At 40.3% G+C, this 26796-nt stretch overlaps 1 protein-coding gene across 1 annotated transcript in view; it reads right to left on the bottom strand.

The window, feature by feature from the left end:
* Positions 1–20634: 20634 nt before the first annotated feature.
* The window catches only part of RASEF (RAS and EF-hand domain containing), a 47668-nt gene continuing 41506 nt past the window's right edge, over positions 20635–26796 (bottom strand). The window contains exon 17 of the mRNA XM_054986139.1: positions 20635–23342. Within this exon, the coding sequence (XP_054842114.1) occupies positions 23234–23342 (109 nt within the window). The 3' untranslated portion in view covers positions 20635–23233. The remainder of the gene's footprint in view (positions 23343–26796) is intronic.

The following is a 26796-nucleotide window of genomic DNA, read 5'->3' as shown; positions in this document are numbered from 1 at the left end:
TGAGGGCTTGAATCCTAAAGTTTGGTCAGAGTATGACTCCAATTCCACCAATGAGCAACCAGATCCTGCATCTTTGGCCCATGCCACTATGGTTGTTGTGGATTTTCTGGGCTGTATAGCCATGCCACTATGGATCCCAATTCTGCACCAAATAGCAGTGCTTCCCCTATTTGCACCAGGTAAGTAATAAATATAATCATAACTGCACCTATATACCACACTTCTCGACAGATTAGTGCCCCATTCAGAGCAGTGAACAAAGTCAGTGTTATTATTATTCCCACAATTCAGATGGAGAGCTGAGGCTGAGGAAGGTGGCTTACCCAAGGTCACCTACTCATCTCATGGCAGGAGTGGGATTTGGAACCAGTAGAGTGCTGATTTGCAAACCAACCACTTAACTACTATGCTACAGCAGCTCAAATCCAGACGTGTAAGAAGGGAATCTCAAGTAGGGGTGTGCATCAAAAAAAAAAAAAGAAAGAAAAGAAATCCTGGTCTGGGTTTCAGAGGAAAGGGGGGGAGGGCAGGATCAATGAAAACCATGTCAGATTCTCTGATCCGGGTTAGAGAAACTCAGATGTAACTGGCCATTATTCCTTATGGGGGGAAACATCCAGGAGGCTGAAGGGGCATTTTTTAAGCAACTCTACCAAAATTGAAGGGAACTGTCCATTAAAGACCCCCAATTTCAGGAGGATTGGACTCCAGAGTCCAATTCTATAGGCCCTTGAAAAAATTTGTCCCAACCACTCTCTGTTGTTTCCTATGGAGGAAACATTTCCAAGGTTTCTAAACTCTGTGCCTTCCTCCAAGTTTTGGATTCTCTGGTTTGACATTAAAACTCCCTTGCAATCTTATTGTCAAACCAGAGACTTCCAGTGTCGAACCAGAGAATCCCTTCAGTGAAGCGGGGAAGGGGGGTGTCTTGTTGAGCCACAGAGTTTAAAAGGTGGCTGACGGCGGTTTGAAGAGGCTCTTTTTGGAACTTGAAGGGGCATAATTGGCATTTGGCTTGAGAGGAGGATTCCCATCCCCTCTCCTGCAGCAGCACAGAGCATGGCTCTTTTGCACCACCGCTCTCTCACTGTCACTGCCCTCTTGCTCACACTGTTGCTCCACTGTTTTGGCTGTCTGTGGCAGCTGCCTATGGCCAGATAATCTGGCCCAGCAAGTCCAGGGTTCCAGCATACAACCTGTTTTAACCAGATTAAGCCAGATTGGCATAATTCCGGCTTTTAAAATGGTTGCTGAACCCTGATTGCACTCCCCTCATCTCAAGACATCCGTTGTTGTAGTCAGTTCTGCTCCTGTGTGTCAAAGAGCATGCCACTTATAAGGGAATAGCATGCAATGCACTGACTCAAAAGTATCCAGGGCCCCCTCCAGCCCATGTTCATATTGACACCATTTTTAGAAAACAGGAAAAATTCATAAAATGCCTCTCCAAACACTGTTTCTTATTTTTTCCCCAAGCCAAAAATATTAAATTTAGGAATGCTGAACAAATTGAAAATAAACAAATCTCCAAAAGTTTATGGAGTGTTTAAGAATCAACAACATTGCTGTTCCTTCAGTGCCAGTATATTCAATTCCTGTGCCAAACTTTTGTTTTATACTATTTCCAAAGGAATTTTTTTGTTTCTAGATAAAAGCAGAGGTCCTTGCCATGGATCCAATGCAAGATTGTAAAGCAAAATCAGCTCTGTAAGAAGTGGCCTACACATCAATTGATACTAGTTCTTCAGTGACCAAGATTTAAGATGCCGTTCAGGCTTAAAATATGGAACAATGATGTCACTTTTTTGTTGTTGCTTCAAATATACTATTACAACTTTGGTTTGATTCAGTGTCAATATTACAGTATCTGATATCATTTCACTGTCTTGAAGCATGGAATATAGGATGGGTAGTGTAAAAGGATAGGGCAAATCTCTAGTTCTCATATAACAAGAGAAGTTTATTGTGCTTGTTCTCTTAAGGATATATAATATTGAACAAACTTCACTTTCTCTGTCCCTCTATCTACCTTAGTTTATCATTTGTAAAATTGGAATAATGACTTTTTATTTCCATAATAACCTTACAAGGACAATTTCACAGATAGCATGTGACATACTTTGAAGTAAAATCTGTATATTAAAAATACCTAATTCCATAGGATTTAAGGCATGGTGCAAGGTCCTTTCTGGCAGAAATACTGATCAAGTAGCTCCTGCTTATCTCAAGTGCCTCACCTTTGTATCTGGCACAAAAACAACACTAACACCAGACTCCAATTTATATAGGGCATAGCTTTACTACAGGCTTAAACTGGATTTATAGTCATTCTACTCTGTACAAAGTCCTAGAAATTGTAGCTCTCTGAATAGAACTCTAATAAAGAATTCTCAACACCCTCAACAAATTACAATGCTCAGGAAAATAAGATAAAAGATTGTGTCGAACAACTTCATTCCATTGATAGCACAGATTTTTGCTTTTGCAAAGGCATCTCTTCTCCTGGAAGAAAGCTCTGCTGAAAGCATAATAGAGTTTATTTAGTTTAACAATTTTAACCCACCTTTTTTCCAGATAAAAAACCAACACACATAACTAGACAAGACTCCAAGACTCTCCTAAGTCATGTACTTTTTGGCCTTCAGCATATGGGAGAAAAAAATACCTATGCAACAGCCATAATCAGGTTCCTGGTATATTATAACTATTTTATGAGTGCATGTGTCAAGTGCAGTTAAGTCACAGCTGATTTACGGAAACCCCATAGGGTTTTCAAGGCAAAAGTCTAACAGAGGAGTTTTGCCATTGCCTCTGCAGCCAACCTATTGCAAGCTCATCGGGTTTTGGAGGCAAGATACATTCAGAGGTGGTTTTCCATTGCCTACTTCTGTGCAGCAACCCTAGGCTTTCTTGGTGGTCTCCCATCCAAGTTTAGCTTCCAAGTTCTGATGAGATTGGAATAGATTGGGCTGCCCAGGACAGGGCATAGCTATTTTGCTAAAGGATAATGATTTTCCATTCCAAAATAATACAACTTATAAATTTATGCTAGTGTTAAGGTCTAGAACTTACATTATTCTCACTCCAGAATTTCTTTTCCTGTTATCTGGGAAAGAATAGCTCTCATTGGAACAGGATCATAATGACAAATAGCTAGAAGCAGCCGCTTTAAGAAAATGAGATATTTTCTTCAGGTAGGACAATCAAAAATCAATTAGGACTTAAATACAAGACAGCTTTGCCAGGCCCTGGAGGTGTAATAAGTAGCACTTGGCTTTCCTCTTCATTACCAAGATAATCAAGAATGACACTGCTTAATTATTTCCAATGATGCTACATAATTTGCTTCTCAAGTATTATATTGTGCTGAGTTAGGCCGCCTCTGCGTGCAGCCACCAGCAGTTTCTTTTCACACAGTTTATTCTAGTAATAAACTAGAAACATAAATCAGGTTGTCTGCAAGCCCCACCAAACACCCCAGTCCTTGGCTTTGTTGTATTGGTTTTAGCATGAAAGGTATAAGAGGCCATTTTAGCATAAGAGTGCCTTTCTCTAGGATTGCAGTGGCTCAGATGAAACTAGCCAATGCTAAAGTGCTGGAAATCATCTACACACCCCTAAGAATCTTGTCCCATCATCCAGAGTTCATGCATGGCACAGCTGCATATTAAAGTTAGTTCTCCTTTCCCGCCCCCCCTCCAAAAGCGCTGGCTAGGACTGCTTTTGCAAAGGGGAGAGCAGCATGGGAGAGCGAAAGAGCTCTGTTTATTTTTTTTTCCGCCTGAAAAAGCCAGTTTCCAAGCCATTTCTTGTCTACTGGGGGAAACATATAAGTTCCTGTAAACTTTTCCAACAGGTGAAGTACCTCATGGTTATGTTTTTCATCTGGAAGGGAAAGAAGGAGCTAAAGAGCCCCAGTTCTGCCATTCTTCCTCTGAAAAAGTAACTCCAACAGTTGCATTTGGTGGGGGGGGGGAGGTATAAAGTAATCATGGAATTAAACTTAATAGATGCGCAGTTCTGGGTAGATCAAATGGTGGCAATCAAGTACATGTGGCTGTCATCACTACTATAGGATTGGCACAAAAATGTGCTTCATTTGTGTTTGGTCATATTGAGTTAAGTTTTTGTCCATTTTGCTCTAGCCATCTCCTACTCTGTTTCTTTATCAATATTTAATTTGTTAGAGAGTGGAACGGGTTGCTTGAGAGTGTTGATTTCCTGATTCACCTGCAAATTATAAAAGATTGGTTTTATGGGTCCAAACATGCCAGCAGGAAACTCTCAGGGAGTTGTCAGGAATCCATCCATAAGCTTCATGAATACAAACTACTCCAACTGATCCCGAGTTCCCGTAAGTCCAAACCTCATCAAGTAATGGTCAATTCACAACAATGGAATTGCAGAGATTTCCCCTGCTACCAGCCCACACCACATGGGCTTTTTTAGGACAGGACAGTCATCATCTCCATAAATTCTTGAGCTGCACCTGCTAAGGGACATCTGAGTGAAATTATATCTATAAATTGTAGTATTTGATTCCTCTTTGATTCCTAGGTTCTCAAAAGATTTTCTATTAAGGAATCCAGTAGCTATAGCTGCCCAGACTTAAACACAATAGCTGGCCTTCACATATGATTTTATTCAATTTCCCTGTAATAGTACTTTAAATTAAGTTAATTCTATTCTTATTCAATGATCTCTATAATTAAAAATTCCATTTATGATATGAGGTGTAAACTTTACAATAATGGTTTATTAATAGTTGACTGCATACTCCCCCAATTATAAATTTTGGAGTTGTTTTTCACAGCACTGAAGCTAGCACTATCTATTTAATGTATTTGTTTATTTACCATGAATATTTATACAAAGTAAACTCTCAATAAATCGGCAGTGCTAATGCCAGTACCCACTGTAAATCATTTCACATAAATTTACAGTTAATTTGCTAGAATCTGATGCACAGTCAAACACAGTAAATTAAATGTTATATTCCAAACTATGTTTATGGCTTGCAGTTTGTGATAGATTTTAGAATGGTGATATTTGGAAGGAGGAAGTGGGAGACATGTGATACTTATAAATAATTGGTAGATGAAGAAGGTGGAACACAAAGGAAGAAACTGGGAGAATAGGGACATTAAATGAAGGTAGATGGCAGGAACACATCATTCAAGTAGGAAAAGAGATTGGGATGTACTGAGGATTAATTAGTTCAATTACATTGAAACATCTTGAAAATGAACAGTGCTATATAATTGCTAAATGCTCTTATTAACCCGGTTCTTCTGCCACATCAACAATATTTTCAAGATCATCCAGTATTTAACACCTCTTCACTGTCCTTGCCTTTTACAAAAGGAAGATGTGAGATCAAATTATCAAATATATATTCTGCCATTATTTCATTCATTGCTATCGCGGTTGAATTTAAGAAATCTCAAAGGAAGTACCTGAATAGGATCTGCGTTTTTTATATGAGAATGTAAGAACTGCCGTAGTGGACCATCAAGCCTAGGATCTAAATAGTTCAGCACGCCGACATCTGGCTCTGGAGGACAAGAGAATCAAGGGCATTCATGATGTGCTCAAAAGCATTGTTTGCAGTTCATTTTCTTTATACAAATGTTTCAGGTTTATTAAAGTCATCACCACTGCTCTTACCTTTAGTTATTCTATTTGTTTCCATTGGTTTAATTAGGAAACTTTTAAAAACTATAACTCCTGTCCCCTAAGCTTCCTCCCTGCAAAATTTTAGACAGATAGGAGAAAATGTCCTCATATAAGTAATAAATCCTCTCAACATAGAGAAGACCCCTCCACATAGGAACAAATAAATGCAGAAAATGATTACAAATTTTAAAAATAAAATGCTATTAGCACCACATTAAGTAGGAACATAGGTGCCATCTCTGTACTGAGCATTGGATAAAGGCAGGATGCAGCCCCCCTAACCCTTTGCTACCTCTGGGGCATTGGAAGGAGGAGTTTGGGCAGGGTGGAGTATCCTTGCATATTTATCCAGTTTAGAACAAATCATGCAGGCGAGGGAAACTAAATTTAGCCCTTTTCCACGCCTGACCTGTTGCTTTGGGAATTTTTCTCTTCGTTTAGCTCTGATACTGCAAGTGAACTGATTGTAGGAGGAAATGTTAAAAGCAATACAGCACAGTAAGGTAAAGGTATTTTGTAAGCCATCTGGAATTCCTGCAAGGTAGAAAGGCAGCTAATAAATATTTTAAATAAATAAATAAATGCACATTGCCATACTAGTTCTTTAGCCCTACATCTGATAAATGTGGGTCACAGCTTATATTAAGTCAGGTGACGTTAACAACACTGGTGTCTGGCTCTGGGCTATCTGAGTCTTAACCTTCACTTGACTATGACCAGCTCTGATACCTTTTTCCTGACTGAATAGTCATCTTCCCTTATTCTAGGTCTTTGTATCAGTCCTCTGTTGTTATCTTTTAAACTTTCTTTACCTTATTTCTTGCCTGTCAAGACCAGCAGTTTTAGCTTTCTCTCAGCTTTTACTTCTAGATTACAGGTATATTGCCATAGGATACACTAGGCCCATACAAAGTTCATTTGATGCACATTGGTTTGATGGGGATAGTACCAGAAGTACTAAATAGATGTGCTTCCTATGATGCTTTGAAGAACCAGAATGGATGTTTCTGAAACACAGTATTCTTGGGCAGAAATGGTTGGAAAGAACCCTGTAAACTCCATTAGTCACTTAAAGGAACGTGGAACTGAAGCAAAGGAAAGGAAAGCATCAGGAATTTAATTCCCAGGGAAATCTCAAGTAACATAACTTATATGGAGGTGAAGATTTTTACCTCTAAATCAATGGTGTTTGAAAGGGTAGGTGTGATTCAAAAGTCTCAGGTCAGAGTGGTAGGAAGCCATCCAAAGCAGTAAAATGTCTGCTCAGAATGACAATACTTAGATTTGACTTTTGTGGACCTGATAAATGGACTAAATGCAACTGAAACATTTGAGTCCCCATATCTTTTGGTCCATACTATCAGCTTCTATGAAGTTGGCCCTGTTCAAAATCACATGATGAACTGTCCGCATAGGTCACCTGTGAAGACAAATTCTCGGAGATGAACTTAGTTGAATGTCTTTGTGAATGCTTGAAAAATAAAATTGCTGTGTTCTCTCCTTATTTATGTGCCAATAAATCCATGTTGCAAACACAGTGCAACAAAAAGCAACATTTACATGTAAACAAGATTGTTCAGACTCGTATAATTTTATATATTAAAGTTAAAGCTTAATTAGCCTTTCAAGTCAAGCTGATTATGTCTTGTTTGCTACAATATTCGTTCAGAGGCATAAACTATACTAAGCAGTATTCCATCCGAATCCTATCAAGCAAAGTTACTGAAGCATGAGTCCAAGGCACGCAGTGAAGCAGAAGACCATGCTATTACATGGATAAATGCTCCAGAGTTACTGAAGCAATACAAAAACAATCACAGAACATGCCTCGCTGAGGTCTCCAGTGCAACTCATTTTAAAAAATAGAGAGAAACAGGGGGGAAAGCCATTCACTACTCAGAGGCCTTCAACTGCCCTGATGCTAAAAGTGAACAACTTTACTTTTTAATATCATGTCGTATGAAGACAATTAGAAATCAAAAATGCACAAGGCTTTTCTTTGGCACAGGCGAATTGTTCTTGACATAGAGCTCTAAAGGAAAACCACAGCACTGAGCTGCAAAGGCAAGTTAAATTCTGAAAGGCATGCACAAAGGAAGCTGAGCCAGGAATCATCATTTCAGCCAAGTTTGCCTTGCCAGTACTTTATGATATTTTCACAAATGACGGAAAGACTTTCAGTTTCTCATTCTGCACTCGTGAACTACTTCAATATTATATACAATGTACTAGAGGGGGATCCCCAAACCTTTTTGAGCCTGTTGGCACCTTTGATAGTGGGCACAGCCACAAAATGGTTGCCACAGGAGGCAGAGGCATACATACACAGAGGAAGTCCAAGAGCAGGGACAATTGGGGTAATTTTTAAAAATACACTGGGAAAAAGAAGTGTGAGAGAGAACAAAACCAACACTCTGGTGGCAGCTGCAACCAAAGCAACATTATTTTAATCTGCACAGCCAATCAGTTCTCCAACGGGCAATCAGAAGCTGTTAGGGGCAAGAGCCCCACTTGGCCCCACCCACATTCTGAAAACACTTGGCAGGTGCCAGGAAAGATGTTAGTGAAGACCATGGTGCCTGTGGGCACTACATTGAGGACCCCTGTACTAAAGAAGTATCCGGCTTTGTTACGTACTCATCAGAGAGGAAGGGAATATTCATTTTTGGATGAATGTCCCCAGTGATGAGCAACTGCTCAGGAGGCCCTGATGAGGATACTTAATAGGGGTGTGCACCAAAAAAAAAGTCTAGGTAATCCAAGTCTAGGATTCAGGGATAAAAAAAATTTCTGTACCCCTGAAATCTGGGTCACATTCTCTGATCTCGGTTAGAGAATTTGGATTAACTGACCGTTATTCTCTAAGGGGGAAAATGGCTGGGCAGCTAGAGGGGGGATAAGCAACTCCACCAAATGTGCCAGGAAGCTATTCCTGACTGTCCCAAAATGATTCCCCAAATATCAGGAGGATTGGACTTTGGGGTCCAATTTTGTGGGTCCCTGAACAAGCTGCACCAAGACATTCTCCATTGTTTCCTAAGGAGGAAACATTTTCGAGGCATTTCAACTCCCTTGCAACTAACAAAGCTCAAACAAATCAATTTGAGAATTCTTATGTCAAACCAGAGAATCCCAAGAATCCCTTTACTGAAGCAAGGGGGAGGGGTCTTGTCAAGCCACAGAGTTTAAAAGGCAGCTGGCAGAAATGACCGTTCGAAGGGCTCTTTTGGAGCTCGAGGAGGGGACAGGATGGGATGGGAATCCTCTGCCTTCTGCCTCCTCCCCTGCCCCACCAGCCCGCACTGCTCTCCTGCAGTGGTGAGGAGCTTGGCTTCATTCATGCTGCCCTCTCATCACCGCTGCCTTCTTACTCCAAGCTGCTCAGTTCTGCTGCGGCGCCTGCAACAGTGGCTTATAGCCAGATAATTCAACTCAGCAGAGTCCAGCTGCCCAGATTGGATCCAGAGTTCAACCTGGGAAATTGCATAGATGGATTATGCCTGATTGGCATAAATTCAGCTTTTTTTGCTTGTTATGAGACCTGGATTGCACACCCTGAATATCCATATACCGCCATGAGGTTTTGTTAAGCACACCCAGTGTAGGGCCTTTACCCTTGCTGTACCAGCATTATGTAGTGTCAGCCTCCGTTAATACATTTTAAGAACCAACAGAGACTTTCCAATGCATTTTCTCCACAAAATTATTATTCATATCTGATCACTGCTGCTTGGTCTTCATCTTCAATATTTGTTGTGTCTTGTTCCTTGCTTAATCTTCCACTAGGGGGATTTTCCTCCACATTAAACAAAACAAGGGTTAATTTACACTCATACTTAACCCTTTATCTGTGGTCTCAGTTACCTATGCAGGAACACACAACCTCTGAAACTCATATTAGTTCTGCATCTGCCCTTCTTTCTACTAAGCAGTATTTGCTGTGGAGGCAATAACTATGGGTATGGGTGGTGGTGGTTGCAACCAGGTGGGTGTTACTTATGAACAGATGTAGAGTACACCCATCAGAGAGATGGTGATGTCATAATCAAAACAGATCCCTACAATAAACAAATTCAAGTCATGAAGAGATTTTCATGAAAATGTCCCTTAAAATTGAATGCTCAGTCCATGTTTCAATTAAAATGAACGGAAGGCTAGAAGGATTTGCTGGTTACGTCTAATTAAAGCAACCATCAACACCATCACAATAAGGAATATTTTTTAATAATAGCACTAATAAGCAGCCATTGCCATCTATTAGAATGACAGCCATGCTTCTGTGATGCTTCCATGTGGACATTCAGTCAAAGATCAATCAGATTCCTGTAGTATTTTCTTGGTTTAATGAGCTGCTGTTCATTACAGATAAGTGGTCTGTAACCATTCACTTTCATTAAAAAAGTGTTTTCCCTCCCCTATTTCTAAAAACTATTAAGCATTCACAACATCAAATATGTCTAGTAATTTTTAATTTATGTAATTAGCTGTAACTAATAAGCCAGCCAACTTGATCAAATATGGTTAAAATAGCTACTTTCAGGTTAAGATCTTGTATGTCAGATTTTGCCTGCAGAATTTTTTAACAAGCCAAGCAGCAATAGTCCCTCCTCAAGTAGGAGAATAGACTGACATTCTTTTAACTAGTTGCTTAAAGCATGCCTGTGACATAACCTACTTTTAAAGCTACATATATTTTAATTATTATTTTTCTTTTATGGCTGTTCTGATGTTGCTTGAGAAAAGGGTTTAGTTGAGCAATGCTGCCCTCTTGTGGAAGCCATTAAACAAGAAGTTGGGATTTTTCTGTTGCCACTATCTGCAGTCAGACTCTATGATCTCAATTCAAATTCTCTGTCTAAAAGTTGACAAGAGCTTTGGTTTATACAAGCATTAAATAAAGCAAATATTATCTAAACAATTGCAGTATTATGACACAATGGGCTAAGTGTAAGTATTATGATGCAATGGGGCGAGGGGTGCAAATTATTCTACATTACACAGTGTAATACCTGGGGTTTCTGAAGGCTTTCTTCTCTCTCTCTCTGCATGGTTATTTTCATTACAAGCGCTGCAAGGTGAGATTTGGGAGGTTTGATGTGCGGCTTGAATCATAATGACAGAAAATCATTTGGAATTGATTGCTCTGAACAGCTGAACTACTCCATATGGTTTGATCTTTGAGTGTAAAGGGTGGGGAGGCAAAGAAAGACAAATACTCCACCATCCTCAGAAAAACAGTTTGGATTAAGATAACTGCAGATTTGTAGAGCATTTGTGCCAAAAGGAATTGTTCTGAGAAATCAAACAGAATGTGTGTGTGTGATAAGGCTGCCAATCTCCAGGTGGGGCTTGGACATATCCCAGAATTACAGCTGCTCTCAAGATGACATAGATCAGTTCACCCAAAGAAAAATGGCTGATTTTTGAGGGTGAACTTTATAGCATCATATCTCTGTTGATGTCCCTTCCCTCTCCAAACTCTGCCTTCCCCAGGTTTCTCCTCCAAAATCTCCAGGAATTTCCCATTCCAGAGTTGACAACCCTAGTGCATGAGAGTGTTTTGAGAGAGCAAGAGAGAATTTTGCAAAGATGAAGAACAAATTAGAGTCTGTACTACCTGGGGAATTAAGGCTGGGAACAGAATATAAAGGAGGGATTTTCCATCATGGTTAAAATCACTGCCACAGTATATAAGATGTTCATGAATATTACAGTTAAATTTATTTTGTTTACTTTACATATAGTCCTCCGTTCTCATTGCAAGTCAAAGCAAATTACATACTATAAATAAATACAAATATTGGCTGGGACATTCAAATACAATACAATAGGGTAAGGATAGTAGAAACTGGAAAATAAGAAGAAAATCAGTACAGAGCTAAAGGGGGAAAAGAAAGAAAACAGCAACACTGAAACAGAACATGCCACAATGTATTCTAAAGTAGACCTGATCTTTGAGACAATCGCTCTGTAATGCAACAGGGGTCGTTCTCTCTTAATCCTATATGGATGCAAGCTCCTACCCTGCGTCAATAGGATGGTAACTGTACAAGGGGGGAGGACAGGGGGATCTTTCTTGGAGGAAGAGGAGGCGCCTGTTGACTTTATTTTTGAAATGCTTGTTGCAGGCCAATTATGGCATGCGCAGAGGTGCACATTTTCTACCAAAAAACATAATAAAGAAATGAACAAGAAACATCTCTGATATTTAAAGCTTCATATTTCTATTCTCTATAGATTATACATGCTATTTCTTTTCAAATTGATTTTTATAGTAATTTAAAATACAGATGAACTTATTTTTAAAAAAAAATTAAGAAGAGTACCCCCCCTTTAAACCAATTGAAAGGAAGAGATCTGTCATTTATTTGAATTGTGAAAGTAAAATGTTAAAATGATTATGCCTTTTGTTTCTTTGCCAAACAAGGCAGATTCATCTAATGGTTGTGAGATTTTTTTTTAAAAAAAATTGGTATCTACTGTGGTCATTTAAAAAAATATTTAGAAACATGGAAGTCAGAAGGGGGTTGCCTGGCTCTTGCCCCTCCCTCAGCTCAAGTAGCGCTATGGCAATCATGGTCTCTGCGTATAAAGTGCTGTCAAGTCACAGCCAACTTACAGAGACGCATGCTGGAATTTTCAAGTCGAGACACATGCAGAGGTAGTTTACCATTGCCTGCCTCTGTGTAGCAACCCTGGCCTTCCTTGGTGGCCTCCTATTCGATTATTAACCAAGGCCAACCCTGAATGAGATAGGGCTAGCCTGGACCATCCAGATCAGATTCATTGTCTACTTACTGAAAGAAATGTTCTGCAGGACCCCTTGTTACCACCAGTAACATAATGAGACCATTCTCCTCTTCCACTCCCAGTGAGAATGCTTCCTTGAATCATTTCAAAGACTCTTCATTTACTAAAAACCCTGTGAATTGAAACCAAAAATACCAAAATTTTTAGCATTTCAGTTTATTAACAATGTTGTTGGGGGAAAGATGTTTTCCTGAAAAAGAAAACATGTAAACCTATTCTGTTCACAGCCATCACTTCCCCTGCTACAGCACAGCCGAGGCATCATTTCTGTTCCTTTCATCATTGCATTTTTTTTCTTTATTGTTTGGTCACACAGGTGATTGCCTGCAGTCAGAAATCAGGTAGTGAACTAGATGCTACCTAACAAATTTAGATGTGTCTCTGTGCTGCTATCATGAGAAGTAAACAAAGTCAAGGAACAAAATATTGCCCTTAGACTGAATAATGAAGGGGGGGGCACCAAGGCAAAACAAAGGTGAAGAGACAATTGGTGCAGAAGAAAAAGAATATTTAATAATTGTACAACCCCTATGCATTTCACATGCAGCTTTGTCGGGGGGGAATCTACCAAATAATACAAAAAATAAAAACATTTAATACATCATCTCAAAAGTAAATAAAATATATTAATAAAACATAGGATAATTTCACAGAGCAATGTGCAATTGCAAATGAATGTGCAATTCATGAGTTCTTAATATCTAAACAACTGAACCAGCATTAACATATACTATACGAAGCTGCGTGCAAAATGCGTACGGGGTGTACAATTATTAAAGATGCTTTCTCCTGCACCAATTGTCTTGTCATGAGTGCAAACACCCATGCCATTGATACTTCTGAAGTATTGATCTGATCTGTTCACTGTACTCATCTACTGTATGATCTTATGCCATGCTCACATAGTTGTGCTTTGTAATGTAGCCACATACTCATGCCATTCTTGACCTGCCTAAAAATGAAAGTACTAATGCTGATTTCACAGAGAAAGTAACCAGCCTGTTATCTCTAAAAATATGTGATGCTGGCCTTGCAGCTGGAACCAGAAATGTAACCGTTTCCCAGGGGAGAGAGAAAGACTTTGATTTCTTTGTAATCTTCTGCCATTTCTATCCAGACTAAGCTATTGTGTTCTCATGCAACTTCTTAGGTTTTCGCGCCTAAATGCAAACTGCTACAAGGGAGGAGGAATAGCACTCCCTATATCAATAGTGTCTTTGCCTGTATAATCATTCCTGCCAACTTTACCATCTATGGATGTACCCATGAACTTAATGGATCCCTAAATAAAGGCCTTTCAACCAATGCATTGTAATGCTTGCTGTGAGGGGTTTGGGGGTCTATCTGCCATGGACTGCCGTCCCTAGAACTGACATGTCTCTTCATCTTTGTTTTGCTTCAGACTGAATAGACATCCCCCCACTTTCACTGAAATTTTTTAAAAAACACCAAAGGCTAGTACCTTTGTAAACTGCTGGAAATTACTGCTCTTCCACCTAAAGAACTCTAAAACAAAGAATGCATTGTGAGACCTAAGAAAACCATGTGTTACATGGGCCAGATAGTATTTTATTATTAGAATATTCTACTCCTGTACTGTATTTCAGTTGCTTTTTGCAGCTTCTCTTTTTCCATAAGAATTTCAGAATCAGGAATACTTTGAAAGAAGGATCAGGTTACAGGCTTGGCATTATCCCACCCCACCTTTGACTCGGTCTTATTAATGTTTTCTGCAAACTTAGTCTAGCCTGGAAGACGGCTCCCTACCTTGACATGTCCTATCTGACCACCTGGATCCATGCCATGGTAACACTGAGACTTGACTACTGAAATGCATTTTATGTAGGTTCATAGGGCTTCCCCCTAAGTTAACTTGAAGACTTTAGTTGGTGCAGAATGCTGCAGCTCAGCTATTATCAGGAGTCAAGAAAACCATGAATATTAGTTCCATTGTACAGTTACTACATTGGCTGCCTATCAGTTACCAAGCCCAATTCAAGGTATTGGCTATCACCTACACAGCTCTTCACAGCCTTGGTCCATCATATCTATGGGACTGACTCTCTTCCTGTATTCTATCACAACAGCTTTGCTCTTCTAAACAGGACCTTCTGCAGGTGCCACCTTTCACATGGGCAAAGGCAACACATGCATTCTCTGTGGTGGCCCTCACTTTACGGAATGGCCTACCTGAGGAGGTTAGGAAAGTTCCCACACTCCTGGTCTTCTGCAAACGATGCTAAATTGAATTATTTAAGAGGACTTTTTACTCAGATGGAAGAACTGTACTGTAAGGAAGTGGTCTCAAGAGAGCCATCAGTAAAGGGATACGGAGGAATCACAGACTTCACTACTATTGCTGTAAATATTGAGGGACTATAGACTTCACTACCATTGTTATAAGTATGATCCTACTGGGTAGTTCCTGTGTTCTTTAATGTCTGTCGCAGAATTGCTTATGTCTGTTTCAACATTTCTTCAGCTCTGAATTGGATTTCTTCTGGTTACATCTTTGCATATATATATATATATATATATATATATATATATATGCAAATTTCCTCATAACGCTGGATATCCTCATAACGCTGGATATTATGCTATCATGAGCATTCATGATTGGATTGGATTGTCCACAACGTCCAGTTGTAAATGATTGCCCCCAAACTATAGTGCAATATCTAGCAATCTGTGGGTACAGCCTTGGTCACAATGATGTTTAGATTAATCATTTACAGAATCTGCACACATACACGCACACACACACACAACAACAACATACATTAAATAATAATTTTATTATGTTGCTCTTAAGCAACATACCTCCTATGGATTATCACTAAAAATAATTCACAAACCAGTTATTTATTTATTCCACATACAGCAAGTGTCACACTCCATGCTGAACAGTGTCAAAATCTTGATTTGCCAGCAAGCTGTTCAGCTTGTCTAAATTGGGAGTGCCAAATTAGACAAGCTGAACAAGATGCTGTCCACCCCAGCAGTCCATTACTTGTAAATATGCTTCTAAACACTCTAAACATGCAGGCCTTATTTTCTTTTTAAACAGGAAGAAAACCTTTTCTCTCACTGTGCATGTATACCAAATGATCCGTGTTCCCCTTTTAAGGAGCACAGATTTCATGCCCATCAAAGCACTTCACTCTTCAAATTATTCATGTTCCTCTGTAAAGAGCACAGTTGTTAGGGGGGGGGGAGCCATAGCACTCAAATGATCCATAAAGTCTTTCAGGAAGGCACTATTTATTTCTTTTGCCAATCTTAACAGGGACCATTATCCATGCTATCCTCTAAGCAGTACCAGAAAGGTCTTTTTATCTCAAAGCAGACCCACATTTTAATAAAAAAATGATTAGCATTTTTATGTCACCTGCACTGTAAAAAGCACGGGTGTATACCACAGATATCAGGGTGTTGAAGACTAATCCTTCATAAAGAAAGTGGCAACAGAAGAAAATCCCTTTTCTACCTGAAAGGCACTTCTGCTGAGTAGCTGGGGAGGGAATTTTGCTGATTCTCATGGAAGTGTCTCCCCAGTAGTTTTCAGTGCTGGAGTTCCAATCCTCCAGGCAGGAAAGTTCCTTCCAAGAACTGCACTTCACAAACAGTACTTTGGATCCAATCCAGAATAGCTACAATACCAAATCTACAGACTGTAAAAAGCAGCACATTTGTTTTTACAAGGGGGTACACCAATATGGATACACACCTTAATGTGGTGAGGAGGTTCAAGTGTGTCGGTGAAGCCGAGAGCAACACTGTTAGACTCAGTCAGGAATCTAAACTCCTAGCAGAGTCACTTCAGGCAGACTGGTCAACCAGACTAAGATGCATCCATTCCCTTCAGGAATCAATAGTCACATCAGCAGAATACAACCGACAGTTCCAGTGGTGATTGGGGCAGAGGAATCTTTGAAGGGCAGCTACTGTGCAGCAGCAGTAGTGGAAGGTGACACTAGCAGAGGATCTTTTGCAGACAATGGACCAGAGACTTCAGCTACGTAATTCTGGTTAGTACTGCACAGAAGGTGGCAATATTATCACTTCTGATAATATCTTAACCTTGAAAACCCTATGATGAGACAATTCCAAAAGAAAAGAAAACATAGTGCTGGAAGACAGGACCCCCAGGTCGGATGGCACTCAGTTGGCTACTGGGAAAGAGCCAAGGACAAGTAAGAACAGCTCTGTTCTTCATGATGAGAGTGGATTAAGGACGTCCAGTTGCTGATGTGAATTGATGTAAAAGGAAAATCCAAAGCTGTGTGACACATACGATAGGAACATGGAATGTGAGAAATATGAATCCAGGTAAGCTAGAAATCATAAAATGAGAAATTGAATGTTTAAACATTGTAATCCTGGGTGTGAGTGAACTAAAGTGGATTGGATTAGGACATTTTCAGTCAGAAAATTATGATGTGTTTTACTCCAGAAATGACAAACTCAGAAGAAACTGTGTTGCTTTAATAGTGAGGTGAGATGTGGCATAAGCAATCAAGGCAAAGTCTGAATAATATCAATCAGACTTCACAAAAGGCCTGTCAACATTATTATCATTAAAGTTTACACCCCAACTACACATGCTGAAGAGGAAGAAGTTGAAAGCTTTTGCACAAGTATTCAGGAAGAATTTGATCATATATTAAAAACAATGCACGGATAATCATAGGAGACTGAAACAAAAAAGTAGGAGACAAAGCAGAATTAAACATTGCCTAAAAATTTGGACTAGGATTATGAAATAGGGTAGGAGAACAACTCACAGATTTTTTTGAAGCCAGCTGTTATGCTCAAGGGCAAGTCTGGTGTTTACTATACATGAGCCTCCAGAATGCACAACACGATGGTAAACAATTTTTTAAAATGTCATACCCAAGGCAGAGCCTAGTACTTTTACTCTGCCCAGGAGTCCCAGGATGCACAGATGTAAGCACAACCAATTGGGGCAATAGACAAGTGCAAAATCAACAAACCAGAGCCAGGAAGCCTAAGGTCCCATCCAAAAAGTAGAGGGGGGAGCAGGAAGGTCTGGAGTTCAGGGTCCAAAGCTGGGGAGCCAGGACAGGAGACAGGGACTGGGTTTCTTACTGGAAAACAAGCACAGGTTAGCAAGACAAAAATACAAGGCAGAAAACCATGTAATCTTCTGTTTGCTGAGTGAATCAGCTCAAAGAGGGGGTGATGAGCAAGGTTGCTTCCACAACTTGCCCTGTTCAGTGTGTTCCTTTTATCTGTCTAATTAGCTGACTAATCCATGAAGCACAAATGTTGCTTCTTACTTGCTTGTTGTCATTCCTGCTCCTGTAACAACTCTGCTGGCCGTTGTGCACTGGGTGCTTCTTTGTCTCTCCTAGGCTGTTAAATGCTCCCAGTGCCTCCTGCGCTCAGCTGGTTTAGGGGATGCCAGTGGTGACTGCCTTTCTGGTTTCTATTCCATTTCTTTTGTGTCCTGCTAGAATGAACAACCCTCATCTCCTGATACTTCTTTCGTCGGCTCTGCCTCTAACTCCAGCTGCTCTTTCACTGGTTCTGCCTCTAACTCAGGTGGAGATTTCTCTTGTGCAGGGCCTGGCTCTTCCATTTCCTCATCCTCAGTGGAGTGGGCAGCTGGCTGGCTCATGACACCAACAACTAGTTCATTACAAACACATGCTTCAGGCAATGGAACAATTGTATACATGAAAATGACGGGACGGCAACCAAAATCACAGGAACCAAAAAGATTACATAATCAGAAGTGGAAGATGGAGAAGCTCTATTCTTTCTGCTAAAACAAGACCAAGAGCTGACTGTGGTACAGTTCATGAATTGGTAATACCAAAAATTAGAATAAAGATGAAGAAAAATACTAAAAAATCAGTGTCAAAATATAATCCAACTAACATTCCTGAAGAATGTAAAGACTATATAAATAATGGATTTGCATTACTAAGATTAATTGATGGTGACTTGGAAGAACTGTAGGCTGAAACCAGAGACATTCTCAAAGAAGAACATGCAAAGACTAGTCCTGTGGCCAAAAGAACAAAGAAGCCTTGATGGATGACTGATGAAACTCTTTAAATTGTTAAAGATAGACGAGAAGCAAAAGTAAAAATTTACAGATAGACTCAGAATTCTAAATGCAGCTTTTTAATTATTTCCACACAGAGATGAAGAAAACTATAACAACAATCAGTGCAAAGAAACAGAAGAGAGCAACAAAAAGGGAAGAACAAGAGATCTGTTCCACAAAATCCAGGAAATCAAAGGTAAATTCAAATAGCCAAGGATGCTGAAAGATGAACGCAGAAATACAGTATCTGATCAGCATAAAGATGGAAACAACATAAAAATTCCTTCCAAGAAGAATCTTTTGACAAAGAACCAGTAATCTTAGAAAGTGAAAGCTGCACTCAAAGCAATCGAGAGAAACAAAGCATGTGGAGCAGATGGGATACCAATAGATTGCACATATCTCCGTTGGTACATGGTTAACTGTAATCAAAAGCTGTAAGTAATCACAACTTCCTGATCTTGTACACACTATGAATTAACAAGCTCAGTATCACACAGGATGACATCCTGATGTTCTGGGCGAGTCCATAAAAAGGAATGGGCAGAATATATAGCATTAAGTAAAATGAAACAAAATAGGGCAGATTTGGGGAACTAAGGTGAATTATTCCAGGCTACGGATCCACAGATTTTCACCATCCTTGGTAGCCAGCTGTTATATGTGGTGGTTGCCACTGACTGACCCTGCTGTTTCTTCAAATTGCCAACCAAGTACAGAGGACTCAAGGGGGAGGGGGACAAAATCACACCACATACAGTATGAAGCTAAAGATTTATGGTACTTCCCTCCTAAATCTGGAATTTGGATGAGATATTGTCTCCAGCTTTATGCTGTGCTTCAGACACATTCAAAAATTGACTCCAAAACATAATGTTAAGTCGGGGGGGGGAATCCTACCACTCTCAAGACTTCTATATATTTTGAGTCCCATATAGGAAGGAAGCAGGATTTCACTTTAGAGACTCTGATTGGGCAGAATTGATTAAAGGAAGAGCCTAGCACAGCTGCCATGGCAATTGTATTTAGGGATGCTGGTACCAGGCCTCAAGACAGACCAAGGGAACAATTATAAGTAAATAGAAAACATGACTGAAGAGGGATAAAAATATGGATGGAGAGAGAATCGTTTAAGACAAGGGATAATGGCATATAATGCCATGAGACCCTAAGATCCATGAAAACAGAAAGGACAATACAGAACTTCCATATGGGGATTTTGCTCCATGTAGAGAGATCCCAATGCCTCTGCTGATCTCAGACGTTTCACATGACATTGTGCTCATTCCAACGATAATGCCTGGTGCTTTTCCCTTTATGCCAGAGCAAAGAAAAAACTTCCTTGGAGCCAATCTAAAGAGGAAATGTGGAGTGGCTATGGGCAGAGCTTCCATGTGGAAACTCTGCCCACAGCCAGTCTGTACAGCTGGGTAGAGCCAAATTCTGCTTTCAAAATGACAGACCTCATCTCCACATTTCTCTCACCGCCCTTTCAGCTCTTTAACCAGCTTTTTCCTCCCCAGGTCATAGCTGAGCCATGGCATTTTGAACACTACAAACCAGATGTAAAGGAAGGAGGGTTGTTAAGTCACAAGAGAGCCAGTGGGCTGTAATATTTAAAGTGTTGGACTAGGATCTGAGAAAACCATGTTTGAATCTCCATTCTGCCAGGGTAACTTGCTGTAACTTTGGAATCCCCATTCTGGGGATCCCCATCCCCAGAATCCCCATTCTGCCATGGTAACCTTGGACAGGGCACTCACAATCAGGGGTGTTTTGAGGAAAAGATGGATGAAGATAAAATGGAGGAGGGGAGAAAGATGTAAGTAACTTGGGTCCCCACTGGGGAGAAAGGTAGGGTATAAATTAAACAAACAAATAAACAGGATGTCCCAGCATAGTCAACAGCACTTAAGAGATGAAGTGATGGGAGGAGCGGGGTAGGGGGCAGGGACGGGGCATGCAGACCCCATCAGAGTTATTTAGTTTCTAACATAATATTAGAAATATTGCCAAACTGAAATTTCCAATAAATACAACATCCACTAGAGTGTTATATATAATTTTAATTCTAAGAACTTTTATGCAGCAGATTTTGGCACACAACCTATTATCAGGAGTTAACAGCTGACTACCAAAGCACTTATTAAGATTAAACATTAAAAAGAGTACAAAGCACAAAACAACAATAAAGTGGTGTGAGCTAATATTTTAAAAGCTAAAGGTTGGAAGGGACTAAAATAATGTGTTAAATGCATAAAAATAATCTTATGTACAGATTTTTCCAGAAACAAAAACATATGACATTTCCCTTTGAAAATAAATACACATGTATAAAGGTAACATGGCCACTAAATAAATAAAAAAGACCATTTGTACTCAACAAAGCAACAAGGAATTATTTTTACAAATGGGCTGCTCTCCAACAGCCACTCATACTGGCAGAAATACATTCTGAATCTATTTGGCGCTGTTTGTCCCAATCCAGAGGCCCGCTGGTGTTCCTTCCAGTGTGAATGTGAAGTTCTTGCATTACATGGCTTTCCATTTCAATTGAATTGATGGAGAAAGGTTCACACAACAAACTTCACTGTATGCATGAAGCTGCTCCTTCCACTGAGCCGTTCACAAACTCTACATCCACAAAGGATCACTTGTCAAGAGTTAATGACATAAAAAGTGCAATGATGCTGGTTTAAAGAGCTTGATTACTGCAATATGGTAAAAAAAAATCAAGCCAGTATTTATATTTTCTTCTCCTTTCTCACAATTAAGTGCTTTAATATGGTGAAGACAATTAAATGAATTACCAAAAGAACTTCAGACTTCTCCTGACAATCTTAAGAAATGCATAAGAAAGTCCAACTGCCTGGTGCATGTAGGAGCTCATAGCAGATCAGCCATTAAGCTAAACTATGCATCCTCTTATCACAACCAGGATAATATTATAATAAAAGAGTCTTCTTCAAGACTTGCAGAATCAGGATTTATTTTCTAGGTTGCTATAAGTTGCATAGACAACATATACAAAAGTAAAGGCTAAACAAATGTTTCAACAATCGGCATCTTCTTATTTCAAAACGAGTATGATAAAGCTAAATTCTAAAATGGAAAAAATAAAATAAAATCTATAGATCTTTTTAAAATACTCTAATTTTATAAATTAGTTTCGAGGGGGGGATGTATGAATCAATAAATTTAAAATATATAAACAGAGCCCAAGGCACTCAATATGCAGACCGAAAGGCCAATTGGTCTCTGTACCTACTCACTGCTACCAGGCTGCCAAGAAACTAACAACCTGGTAACAAATATTATAACACTCAAGTTCATACTGCAAAAAAATCACAGTGCTAGACTTCATATGGAACTTTTTGTGACTGCAAACTCCCGGTTTTAAATGTAGACAAGAACAAGACTTTAAGGTGATAGTTTTGGAAGGACTGGGAAGGCCCACATAAATGCAATTTAGAGAAGCAGCCAGAGCATAAGACCCATCCTTGGATCCCTCTCAGCGAATGTTTAAGGGGCCAAATGGCACTGTGCCCCTTCCACATCAGAACAATAAAACAGGCTAACATATCTTCCTTGTCTTAGCTGCCAGTGGAGAGTCAGAGTAATCCCTCTGTTTGGGGGATCTATTTGCAGTTATTTTATTCCCCATTAATCCCTCGTCAGACCTTGCCCCTTTCCTTTAGCTTGCTTAAACTAAGGCCAGCACAAAGGTATTTTCAGATGAACTTTGTTTTATCAAGAGTTACACTTTAGAAGGTCAGAAGGGAATTGTTTGTGCAAGATAGTTCAATTAGCTAGGACTATAGACCACTGCTGGTTTACCTCCACTGCATAAAGATTTAAGTTCTGCCTTTTGTCAAGACACTAGTTTTCTATCAACAGAAACTGTTTTCTAGAGGAATATTCCATCACATGAGCTCACACCTGTAGGCTGTAGTGGAAAAGCCGAGCCTTGTGTTTAGAGCCTGTAATAACCAGGCCTATCGTAAATATCCCTGTCAACTAATATGTACATCTTCAACCCCCCCAAAAAATCAACTTCCATTGTTAATTTATCCCAGGCTAAACAAAGGCAAACAAATGATTCCATATTGGACAGCTGTTCTTTGAAGAGGCAAAAGTTCAGCTTTCAACAGTGTTATGTTTTCCTTTTCAATTCAGGTTCAGCTCCTTACAGCTGTTGTCACTACGTTTCCCATGATTTTGGCACAACACAGAATAGAAAAGTTCAGAATTCCAGCAACTCTTCCAAAAACAGTATGGGTTTCAGGTTAGTGATGAAGTTTCTTGAAGATCTGACAACGTATTCCAGAATGCAAGCCATGGAGCAGGAAGTGGATTTTCCGTGTTTATATAGTTTAACATTCACTACTAAGGTCACAGTAAGAAGTACAATTTGTTTAACTCTTTGCCAAGCAAGTCAACTCCAAAAGGCACATATGGTTTGAAGCGCAATGGACCTACATTCTGCAAGTGACTTCTGAACTGAAGATCTCCTTCTTCTTGACCTGGTTTTCTTGAACATTGTTCCAGGGAGTTCCAGGGAGTTGCTGAAGAACCTGATGGACTTTGCTGCCTGAATCCTTTTTTTCCCCCCTTGGATTTTTTAAGACCATGAAGTACACTTCTTTTGGAGCCAAAAGTCTTCATCATCTAAATGTTGCAGCAATTTTTGGGGAGCACTGACTTCTTCGTCGTCATCTTTGTCAAGTCAGTTACAGACCTGTTGTCATCTTCACTATCGCTTCTTTTTCGCACTTCTCTGTGGAACAGTAATTAGCTATGATTAAACAGAGCAATATCAAAGTAGAAATGTACTGCTTATTGTGAAAGTTCAATAAAAATCAAAGTAAATATATTGCACTAGCCCAACATCAGGTTCCTTGAGTTAATGCTACATTATTTATAGTCACTAAACAAGGCACAAAATCACAATATTACCACAGAGGAATATAGTCAATCACTGCACAACTTTACATTGTAAACACCCACATCTGGCAGTAACTTTTTAGCTGTAAGCTGCCTTGGGAAGGTTTCTGGAGAGGCAGCATAAACTTTTCTAAATAAATAACTCTCATCCATTTTGTAATGTTTTCTCCCTGGATGCAACCCACAGGGAAACTTCTCCTACATAAGGTGAACTGAATGGAAACGGTACAATAGGATTTCTCAGTGGACTGTGTCCTGTATGACACATTGACCATATGTGCAAGGAATATAAACACACAACACATCAGTTTTAGGATTTTTCTGCACTTTTACTCTTTATTGTATTTAATTTCAGTTAGTGCCAGTTGCTCTGCTAATAGTTATCTCATTTCCCACAATAACATGAGACATCTTAGGAATGAAGACTGGTGGGGAAAGAAGGTTTCAGAATTCTGCAAGGCTGAAAACAAGCTCCACACCCCTAAATTATAAGTAATTAGTGAGATGCCAAAAGCAAAGAAGTTAATTGGCATAAAAGGTAATGGACCAAGCTGAAGCATGATCTTGACAGAATCACGGTTCTAGAGGTGGTGCTGATCACATAAATGGAATACAGCTGACTCTGGATGAGGTGTAACCCTCCTTAAAGAGCAGGAAAACATCTTGGGGGAGCTGTTAGATCCAGAGCTACAGCTAAATGAAGAGCTGATACCTGCAGCACATAATGCTTTAACGTTGGCTTTCTTCCCCAGGAAGTGTGATCTAGCCACCACAGTCTATGCTCTCATCATGTCCAAGTTAGACCATTGCCATGCATTCTACATGGCACTGCAGTTGAAGACAGTTTAGGAATTTCAACTGCTCCACAACGCACCAGTAAGACTGCATCATGAGGGAACAACAGGCATTCTGCTAAAGGTGTTGAATTATTACTATATGGTATATCTGCTATCTTAGGTATTATGTATGCTGTTGGGTTTTTTTATTACTAAGTTGCTTTATCGCTTATACGGTTATACGGAGCCAGTTTGGCATAGTCGTTAAGAGTGCAGGACTCTAATCTGGAGAACCGGGTTTGATTCCTCACTCCTCCACTTGAAGCCAGCTGGGTGACCTTGGGTCAGTCACAGCTCCTAGCTCTCTCAGCCCCACCCACTTCACAGAGTGTTTTGTTGTGGGGATAATAACAACATACTTTGTAAACCGCTCTGAGTGGGTGTTAAGTCATCCTGAAGGGCTGTATATAAATCGAATGTTGTTGTTATGATGATGATGATGTATTGTGAAAGACCTAGGGTGTCTATTTGTCTTCCCAGCCAGTGTATAAACATTAAAAAATTGCTCTGGCAGAGACAAGTGCTGAACAATGGCTGGGAATGGAGACTTCACAGACAGTAGTCCAGACTAGACATGGGTACAATCCAAAAAAAATACCGAGCAAGCTGTTCGTGGATCTGCTCTGGTGACGATCCCAGATCACCGATTCACTCCGATCAAGTCTCGTTTCCGATCTGGGATCGGAGGGGTGCCCCCCCACACACACTTAGAGCAGATGGGGGGGAGTTTTTAACCTGGTGACGAGCCGCCTCCCCTCAGGGAGGGGATGTTCTCTCTCTCTCTCTCTCTCTCTCTCTCTCACACACACACACACACACACACACACACACACACACACACTTAGAGCATAGGGGGGGGAGTTTTTAACCCGGCGACGAGCCACCTCCCTTCAGGGAGGGGATGTTTTCTCTCTCACACACACACACACACACACACACACACACACACACACACACACACACACACATGCACTTAGAGCAGGGGGGGAGTTTTTAACCCATCCCTGCCTCTCCAAATAGAGAGAGAGAGAGAGAGAGAGACATCCTGTCAACAAGTTTCAGCCAGCTTTTTTAAAAAAGCAGGGATAGAATCCTCCATCCCACCCGATTTTAAAAGCAAGCAGCTAGTCTTCCAAAAGCATATTTTAAACAGGAAGAAAGTAAAACCAGGATCCACATGGATCCTCGCGGATCCTATGGTTTTTTAAATAGGAAAAACACAAATGAAACATCAAATCACATACCAACTTCTTGCAAAAAGCAGGCACTGGGCTGAGAAGCCAGGAGGAGAGAGAGATCTCTTTTCAGTTAACTCTTTCAACGCACTGAACAAACTCAGTCAGGAGAGGAGCGCAAAACAGCTCGATAGCTGCTCTCAAAGCAAGGGGTTTTTGAAAGAGTTAACACTGAGAAGAGATATCTTCTTAACTCTTTCAACGCACTGAATGAAGTGCAAAACTTTGAGTGCTGATAGCCGCACTCAAAGTTTTCTCTCTCTCTTAACCCATTCCTCCCCCAATCACTTTGCTTATATTTTTCTCAGGAAGCCACCTTTTCACTCACTTTTCCTCGCTAGGGGAAATATTATCAAGTTTCAAACAGAGCTCAGGCATTCCCCTGCCTCCGTTGACAGGGGAATAGATTGTTGGCGCCTGAATGTCTAGCCTTCCGGCCCTATCACGATCGCCCCGGTCCAGCCCCCTCCCGACTGCTGGATCATTTGCAGTGGAAGACAATGATCCACCAGGTCACAATTGAGAGATTACCATTATCATGGGGTTTCTTTGATCGTAATGGAGATCATGCCCATCTCTAGTCCAGACTAATCAAACATCATGAACCAACATGAAGCCTGGTTTCTGCACAGAATCCCCTTTATAGTTTGGGATCTGTACTTCCAGCTACATTAATGGGTTTCTGTGTAGATCCTTCCCAATGGAAGATCAGAAACCACACGCACAAAGGCCAACAGATAAATAGAGTAATCAGATGCATACACTGGATCCTCGTCAGGGTTTATGAATAGACATGGGCATGGATCGAAATACAAAGCAAATTTCATCATGAAACGGCCCGTGTCACGAAACAGCGTTTTGTGGGGTTGCGGTTAGCATGAAATTATCACGAAATTCATGACTTTTTGGCCTGTTTCGTTAGCTTTGTGAACAGGCTGGAGCCGATCCACTGATTCCCTAGGCAACAATGAGCACAGACTTTTTGTTGCCATTGGAAACCCCAATCATAGCCCACTTATCCTTGACTGGCAGTTCTCCTAGCCATCTGAAGAGCTTCCATTCTGCCCTATAGAGCCAGGAGCTGGGGGTCACTCCCCTAGGCAACCAAGGAGGTGGGCCTTCTGTAGCCATGGACACACGAATCTCACCCCTCCAAACCCTGTCTGGCAGGTCTGTCAACCAACCACAGACCTCCTGTTCTGCTCTATGTCAGCGT

The sequence above is a fragment of the Eublepharis macularius genome, chromosome 8 (assembly GCF_028583425.1).
Source record: "Eublepharis macularius isolate TG4126 chromosome 8, MPM_Emac_v1.0, whole genome shotgun sequence".
NCBI lineage: Eukaryota > Metazoa > Chordata > Lepidosauria > Squamata > Eublepharidae > Eublepharis > Eublepharis macularius.
This window is presented reverse-complemented; position numbering and strand designations above follow the sequence as displayed.